The sequence below is a fragment of the Cetorhinus maximus genome, chromosome 4, assembly GCF_964194155.1.
Source record: "Cetorhinus maximus chromosome 4, sCetMax3.hap1.1, whole genome shotgun sequence".
NCBI lineage: Eukaryota > Metazoa > Chordata > Chondrichthyes > Lamniformes > Cetorhinidae > Cetorhinus > Cetorhinus maximus.
In genome coordinates, this window is record NC_135882.1 from 32,761,537 (window position 1) to 32,770,764 (window position 9,228).

General features: G+C 41.8%; 1 protein-coding gene across 1 annotated transcript in view; it reads left to right on the plus strand.

Moving 5' to 3' along the window:
• LOC144679564 (dendritic cell-specific transmembrane protein-like) overlaps positions 1 to 8,130 on the plus strand; it is a 29,268-nt gene extending 21,138 nt beyond the window's left edge. Inside the window, exons 3-4 of the mRNA XM_078540063.1 lie at positions 1,081 to 1,413; positions 5,573 to 8,130. Of these exons, the coding sequence (XP_078396189.1) occupies positions 1,081 to 1,413; positions 5,573 to 5,644 (405 nt within the window). The 3' untranslated portion in view covers positions 5,645 to 8,130. The remainder of the gene's footprint in view (positions 1 to 1,080; positions 1,414 to 5,572) is intronic.
• Positions 8,131 to 9,228: the final 1,098 nt, after the last annotated feature.

Genomic DNA, 9,228 nt, shown 5'->3' on the forward strand with positions numbered 1-9,228 from the left:
ATTGCCCCTAATTGGGGTATTAATTATTTAAATTTTATCCCCACCACTGTTCAGCAGGCAGCCAATCCGTATCCCCATCCACCTCCTGAGAAATTTCCCCAGTGACAGGAATGTGCTGGGGAGCCTTCCACACTCAGCTCCCTGCTATTTACCCACCACCCCCACTCACCACTGCCTCTAATCCAGCTACCTGCTAGGGCTGGAAAAATTCTCCCTTAAATGTCTGATGGTCCAATGGCATTATCGGTGCAGCAAATGGATATTCATGAAAACTGGGGTGGGGAGACCCAAGCAATGTCAAGGTTGTCAAGGAAACCTGCAAGATTCAAGAGAGCAGCCAAAAGAGGCCAATGAAAGCACTACATATGATTGTACAGGAGGGAATTAGAAGCAGCAGTGCTCCTCCAAGTCTGTAAGGAATCATTAAGTCTCCCTCCTCCTGCCCTTTTTGAGACCCCTCCCCAATTACCTTACATCAAGGACAGTTTCCTCGGACCCTTGATGCTGATCACCTCCCTAATGTCCCCTGGGTCGAAGGTGTCAATGTCGTCATGTACAGTACTTCTCTTGTTGTCATTATTTCTTCTAAACATAAAATTGACCTGGCATACACAGGTGTATATAGAGGCCAGATGACTGCAGAATCACACACACACACAATTGTCCATTTTTATACTTTTACTATGGATCCAAAACTATCAAATCCAAATCATTTACTTACAACCAAAATCCCATCATCCAATCATACAGGTACCATTTACACAGACCTCGAATTGTAGGTGTCAATCTCATGACACCCTGCACCATTTGTTTTTGCCCATTTGATCTCCCTTATCAGGGCACCTACGCCTATGTCTAAGTCATAAAACAAGCATTTGTGCCATTTACCTCCCTTTTAGAAGAGACTACATTAGATTATGAGTAGACCAATGGTTGTTATTTTTGCAACACTGTCAAATGTAATAGACAACCTGAGCCCCTACCTAAACATTCCTTATTACCTCGGTTGTACTGGTTTTTATGTAAGGATTGAGTTGACAACCTGTTACTGTTACTTATTCATCCCTTTGTTTTCTACAGGCAGAGACCAAATTCATACATTTTCCTGTAAGCACGCACGAATCCACAGAAACACTCTCATATGAAACTCATTTGTCTAAAAGGGTCTGCATCGCTCAACTGACTTGGGCGATAGAGGAAATATGGATCCCGCTTGTTGCACTAATTGCTGCCTTATTGCTGCTCACCTTACTTTCTGCAAAATTTACAATATTGAAAGTACTGGTTTTATCATCATTTTATGCTGAGATGGAGAAGAGGCGAATAGAGTTTCTGCATGAAAAAATATTACAGAAAAGATCCTGGGTCAAATTAATGAATAAAGATGAAGTAGTGAACTTCACAGCTAATAGGGTAAGGAATCAATTATATTTTTTTAAAACTGCTGATAAACTTATTAGAAAGTAACATGCTCAATGTAAACTTTTATATACTTGCCATGCCAATTATATCGGGAGATCTGTTTAACATTATTTACACCCCTTCCTGAATTTCTCGCTCTCCCAAAGACTTCTTTTCCAGTAAAGTTATCAGGGACTGCTGTCAATTTAATATTGGCTGTTTTGCATGACCAATAAAGACAAATTTCACTCCCACTAATGCATACTGAGGTATGATTACATTTATGAACCTTCTATCCAAACTGCCATTCCCATGTGAGTTTAGACAGTGTGTAATCATGCTATTTAACTGCGGAGTGCATCTCTATCAAATGACAATCTTGTCTTCATCCAGCATCCATGAGAGCCAATATTAGCTGTTCTGCACCTCCTGAGTCCAAGAGCCGTGGTGTAAATTATAGAACATTTAATACCTTCTCCATCACCCCACATCGTGCAGCTGACAACAAGAACAATGACTTCGATTTCTGTTCCAAAATGCTTCACAAAGGCATAATCAGCTAACAAGTGACACCAAGAGCTGAATTATATGGGGTACCATGGTTTGTATTTCCCTGGCTAAAAAGTCGGGTGGAAGCCCACCCAGGGGAAGAATGGCTGCTCCACAATCATTAACAACCAATTGTCCATTAATAGGCTGATAGATGGGATCCCTCAGTAACAGGAAGTCCAGCCTCATAGTTGCCAGCAAATCAGAAGCCAGTAGCTCTTGTTGTGCTGGTATCATCAGTGGGAGCGGTGGCCACCACTGGTATGGCACTTGGGCAACGAGGAGGCAAGATGCAATGGATCAGAACTTCGAAAATGTTTTGGAGAGTTGGGGTTTGTGAGGATATAGTGGGAGGGCAGCCTGGGAGTGTTACACCTTGGTGGCCCCCTGATGGGCCTAGGTGGGCCAGTTAAGGAAGGATCCACCCTGTCCATCACTAGCCTGTGCAGAGAAGCCTACAGGCTTGTTCGTTTGGCATGAACCTCTCCTGCCACTGGTTGGATGTTGGCGGTGGCTGGATTAATTGCCCACTTAAGGGCCTCAATTGGCCCACTAGCAGACCAACTAAGGGCCCAACACAACTGCTGCTGATATAATTGTGGTGGGGGCAGGGCGGGTGGGTAGCTGCCCACTGGATTTAATGTGACTCCTTTCTTCAAACCCATCAATAGAAGAGCATTAAATCTAGCTCCAAGTCAAAGAAGGGGGAGATGTTTTGAGAGGGGTCTTAAAGGGACAATAGTGAGGTGGTGTGATTTATTGAGAAAATTCCAGAGATTATAATCCACGCAGCTGAGGACTCAGTCATCAACGGTGGGGCAAAGGATTTTCAGGATGCACAACAGGCCAGAGTTTTTGGAGGGTTGGAATGCTGGAGAATCTGACAACAACAACACAAGCTGTATTTACATAGCACCTTTAATGTATAAACCTCCCAAGGTGTTTCACAGAATCGTTATCAAGCAAAATTTTACAGAGCCACAAAAAGCAATATTAGGGCAGATGGACAAAAGCTTGGTTAAAGAGGTAGGTTTTAAGGTGTGTCTTAAAAGAGGAAAGTGAGGTTGATAACAGTGAGGTTTAGGGAAATAATTCCAGAGCTTAGACGCAAGGCAGCCAAAGGCACAGTGGTGGATCAATTAAAATCAGGGACGCTGAAGAGGCCAGGATTAGATGAGTGCAAATGTCTCTGAAGGACGAGGGAATTTGAGAGATAGGGAGGGCTGAGATCATGGAGGGATTTAAAAATAATGGTGAGAATTTAAAAAACAAGGCATTGTTTATCTGGATGCCAGTGTAGGTCAGCAAGCACAGAGGTGATGCGTGAACGGGATTTGGTGCGAATTAAGACAGAGGCAGCAGAGTTTTGGATGACCTCATGTTTACTCAAGGCAAATTGTGGGAGGCTGACTAGCAGAGCGTTGGAATAGTCAAACCTAGAGGTAACAAAGGTGTGGATGACAGTTTAAGCAGCAGATGAGCTGAGGCAGAGGATTCAGAGATGTTACGAAGGTAGAAATAGGCAGAGTTAGTGATGGCACAGATATGCGGTTGAAAGTTCATCTTGAGATTAAAAATGTACAGTCTGGTTCAGCCTCAGTCACTAGGGAGAGGGATGGAGTCAGTAGCAAGGGAGCAGAGATTGTAGCATGGACTGGAGATAGTGGCTTTGGTCTTCCCAGTGTTTAATTGGAGTAAATTTCTGCTCATCCAGCCTTGGATGTCGGACAAGCAGTCAAATAATTTTGCAACAGTGAAGGCCTTGAGAGAGGTGGTTGTGTGTCTAGGCATAAGCATGCGTGTGAAAATTAACACTGTTTTTGGGTGATATCATCAATGGGTGGTATGTAGAGGATTATAAAAATAGGGAGGGAAGAGGCCATGAAGAGAGTGTTGAGGGACCAGGAGCCAATTTATGTCAATATGGACAGGGCTGATAGTGAGTAGGGTTTGGTGTGGAATAGTTTAGGACCAGCAAAGTTTTGGATGAGCTGAAGCTTAACAAGAATAGAGGATGGAAATCTGGCCTTGTGAGCATTGGAATCAAACTCCGCTGATGCTTTGAACACAGGCCTGTGTGGGGAATCCCTGTAAGCCAAAATTCTTCTCCCAACCACCAGCCGTGTCATTCTTCCAGCCAGATTTGAGCAGAAACTGACACTGCAGATGAAGCCTGCAAATTCTATTCCCTAGAGTGGAGTGCCAGAAAACCTCCTGTCCACCCTGGGCCACAGCACCCAACCCCCAACCAATTGTGTCCTTCCTTCAAATCATGACCTTGGGGTCATGTTCCATTTGGAATCCCAGCTCTATCTCTTCAGCACCTTTCTCGACCCCTCCACTGCTTCTGTGTTGTCAGGCTTCTTCTCTGACATTCAGCCCTAGATGAACCAATTGAACATTGGGAAAACTAAAGCCACCATCTTCAAACCCTGTGCAAATTCTGTTCCTTCACCACCAGTTCCAACCCCCTTCCCAGCTTCCATCTCAGGTTTGCTGCTACCTCTGCCATTCAGCTGCTGAAGACCTCAGCCATGACTCTTCCCATGCTTTCTCTACTCTTATTCTTATCGTCCTTTTTTGCTCACTCACTGTGCCCACACACTGTCTCTTTTCCCTGTGCCACAGGGCACAATGTGGAGTATTATTAGACACCCTGTAAAATAAGTACCAAAAGTCATAAACATTGAAACACAGAATTTTTACATTCATTATGCAACAAAATGTCAAGAGTAAATTTCAGTTTTCCCAATATTTAATTGGCTCATCCGGGACTGAAAGTTGGACAAGAGGTACCAATGTGGAGTATCCACAGGCGGAGACAGGGACGAATGGTCAATAAACAAGCGGTAGGAGAAACATAGAGAGGGAAATAAATGGATAAAAAGGGAGAAGGATTAAAGTATTCCTGAGATGGCTAGTATCATGAGTGGCTTCTAACCCCCTCCACCCAATCTAACCAGTATACTCACCGATCTGTTTCCACATTGTAGCTATATTGAAACCAAACGACTTAGGCATCTACCTGACTCAGGAAGGTGCTCCTCCCACCATCACCACTCCACCCACCTCAGAAAGGCCTCTGCATTTATCAGACTAGTCATTTAGGTGGCCCCCACATGTTCATCTTTTATGTCTGAGAGAGTAAATGGGGGCATTTACAAACCAAATCAAATACATATTGTAACATTTCCTCAGTATAGCATTGAAATATCAGTCTAGATTTTGTGCTTAGCTCTCTGAAGTGGAACTTGAGCCCAATTACATTTTCCAAAGGAAGAATGTCTTGCAGTTAAATAATACTTTTCACAACCACTGGTATACTCATTCTCACTGATGCTACACATCAGTGGAGGATTGGAAAAGTGAGAATTCATGATGCAGGGAGACAATACCCACCGTTCTATTCTCTTTTACTCCAATAGCCATATTAGTGGAGGCTCTGACGCCCAACAGGTGAGGGGCAATCCCTTATGTTGAGACCTGGCCTCTCTGTGTTGTGGACCAGTTGCTGGCCCTTCAGTCCAATCAAGGTGCAATGGGACCATTTGGTTTTATAAAAAAATATTTGAATAAAAGCAAATACTTTATGCTTCACCTTTCTACTTTGTAACTCCTACAGGTCTCTTTTTGGTTTCCCATCTTCAGAATGAAGCAAAGGAAAAACATTACTGATACATTACCAGAAGTCTGAATTATGTATTGTGCTTTGAATAAAGATAGATCATATATTTGGCAGCAAATCAGCTGTTGTATCAGGCAGCCCTTCATCTGATATATACGTCCAGTTATTGTAGTCTATACTGTACAGTAAATCAAAGAAATGTATTAATGCCACAAGCAAAATGAACTACTTTCTATAACTTATTTTCATTCATTCGTGGGATGTGGGTGTCGCTGGCTATGCCAGCATTTATTGCCCATCCCTAATTACCCTTGTGGAGAGGGCATTTAAGAGTGAATCACATTGCTGTGGGTCTGGAGTCACATGTAGGCCACACCATGTAAGGATGGCAGATTTCCTTCCCTAAAGGGCATTAGTGAACCAGATAACTTGGGTTTATTTGAATTCTGTTTCACAATTGTGTTCAATTATTGACAATCAGTGCAGGGGAAGCTGGAGTAAAACTTTTTGACGCAACATTAATGAAATATCAGAATGATAACAGGGATGAGGGATTTCAGTTATGTGAGAGACCAGAGATGCTGGGATAATTTTCATCAGAGCAAAGAGGTGAAGAGTAAATTCACAGTTTATATAGTCTATAGAAGGTCACACAACATATCATACTGAGGTATCAAGCAGATTAGTCAGGACACCAGGAAAGCTACACTGCTCATCTCCAAATAGTCCCATTGAATCTTTTATGCATGAGAGTGTAAATGGGGACTTTTACATCAAAATCAAATTCAAATGTAACATTTCCTCAGTATAGCATTAAAACGTTAGTCTAGGTTTTGTGCTCAGCTCTCTGAAGTAGAACTTTAACCCAATTATACTTTTCAAAAGAAAGAAAGTCTTGCAGTTAAATAACACTTTTCATGACCACTGGGCCACAGGACATCCCAAAGAGCTTTACAGCCAAGGAAGTACTTTTGAAATGTAGTCACTATTGTAAGGTAGGAAACACGACAGCCAATTTACACACAGCAAGCTCCCACAAAAAGCGACGCGAAAATGACCAGATAATCTGTTTCTGTGATGTTGATTGGGGGATAATATTGGCCAGGACACCGGTGATAGATGCCCTGCTCTTCTAAATAGTGCCATGGGATCTTTTACAATCACCAAAGAGAGCAGACTGGGCCTCAGTTTAACATCTCAGCTGAAAACAGTGTAGTATTCCCTCAGTAATACACTGGAGTGTCAGCCTTGATTTTTGTGCTAAGCCCTGGAGCAGGACTTGAACACACAACCTTCTGCCTCAGAGGTGAGAGCAACCAACAGAGCCACAACTGACGCTTTTAAGTTCACTCATGATATGACTGAGTTTTTTGATGAGGTAACAAAGAATGTTGATGAGTATAATGCGGTTGATATGATGTACTTGAAATTTAAAAAGGCACATTATAAAGTGCCACATTATAGACTTGCAGGCAAAGTTGAAGCCCATGGAATTAAAGAGACAGTGACAGATACAAGGTTGGCTGAGGGACAGGAAACAGAGGGAAGTGGCAAACAGTTGCTTTTTTGGATTGGAGGGAGGTATAGAGTAGGGTTCATCATGATTGGTACTGATTTTTTTAATGTTCTTAATGCAGGGCACAATTGTAGATGACTCAAAATTTGGAAGTATAGTGAACTGTAAGGAGAATAGTGATAAACTTCAAGGGACACTGACGGCTGGTGGAATGAGTGAACTTGTGAAAGGTGAAATGTATGGCAGAGAAGTGTGAAGTGATATATTTTGGAAGGAAGAACAAGGAGAGGCAATATAAAATTAAGGGTGAAAATTTAAAAGGGCATGAAGGAACAGGGTGACCTGGGGTATATGTGCACAATTCATTGTAGGTGGCAGGGCAGTTTGAAGAAGTGTTTAAAAAAGCATACTGGGTCCTGGACTTTATAAATAGAGGCATGGAGTATAAACGAAAGAAGGTTGCAATAAACTTCTATGAAACATCGGTTTGGCCTTAATTCAAGTATTGTATCTAATTATTGGAATGCATTTTAAGAAGGATGTGAATTCTTTAGTGGAAGTGAAGGAAAGATTTACGAGAAAAGTTCCAGGTATGATGTTCTTCAGTTATATGGATAGATTGCAGAAGCTGGGTTGTTCTCCTTAGGGAAGAGAAGGTTGAGAGGAGATTTGTCAGAGGTGTTCAAAATCATGAGGAGCCTAGAAGGAGTAGATAGAAAGAAACTGTTCCCATTGGTGGAAGGGTCAAGAACCAGATGACACCGATTTAAGGTGATTGGCAAAAGAAGCAACAGTGACATGAGGAAAAACTTTTTTACTCAGCGAGTAAGGTTAGGATCTGGAATATATTGCCCAGGAGCGTGGTGGGGGCAGATTCAATCATGGTTTGCAAAAGGGAATTGGATAAGTGTGTGAAAGGGTCAGGGAATGGGACTAGCTGAGTTGCTCCTGCAGAGCAAAAATAAAAATACCTGGAAAAACTCAGCAGGTCTGGCAGCATCTGCAGAGAGGAACACAGTTAATGTGATATAAGCTTATATTTCACCATTTTTCTATTTTTACTTAGTTCTGTTGAAGAGTCATCCGGATTCGAAACGTTAAACGCGTTCCTCTCTGCAGATGCTGCCAGACTTGCTGAGTTTTTCCAGGTATTTTTATTTTTGTTTTGGATTTCCAGCATCTGCAGTTTTTGCTTTTATCTTTTTGCTCTTGCAGAGGGCTGGCATGGGCACAGCAGGGCAAATGGCCTCCTGTTGTGCTGTAGCCATTCTATGCTTCTATGATACTAAATTGTTATTTTTATTGTATCTCCTTGATGGTCTGGAATTAAAAGTAATTAGTTACTACCACACGAATCCGTGTCTTTATTTATACAAAGCAATGACATACACCTGCAACCGGTAATACTTCCGCAGAGAGCAGGGGCCGCTGGGTCATTGAATTTATTTAAGACTGAGTTAGATATACAGAAAAGTGGAACTGACATCACAACCAGATCAGCCACGATCTTATTGAATGGTGAGGCAGGCTCGAAGGGCCAAATGGCTTACTCCTGCTTCTCAATCCTATGTTTCCATATTCCTATGTACTCTGCCAAGGATACAGGGACTCAAACTGTCTATTTGACCTCCACATTACTTAACAAAAGTGTTCTCTCATATTTATCAACATTAACCGTTTGTTAAGAAGGTGGTTGTCATCAATGCTTTAGTAAGTGTCTGGTGAAAGTTTAAAGAATAAAAAAAAAAAGCACAGCACACTATCCTAAGAACTATATTGTGACTGCTGCTCATTGTACCATCAGTTACATGCTCCTAGCTCAAATGTTCCCTGAATACAGCTTGAATTACAGTGGTCTAATGAATCTAAGCACACTGGAGCTGTGTGATTATGTCACACAGATATTAGTTTATGAATGCTTAATGCACTGTTTGAAATATATTTTTCAGTTACTTTAAAATAATTACATGATTCTTTATAATAGGTAATGCTTCCATCAAAATATAGACAAAGAAATGTTATATTGATACAACAAGCGACTGATAATGTGATTCCAAATGAGCAAAATAATGAGATTAGCTCATTAGATATTGCAATGGAGTTTAGTTTATCATGTAGTGGGAATGAAGGCCAAAAC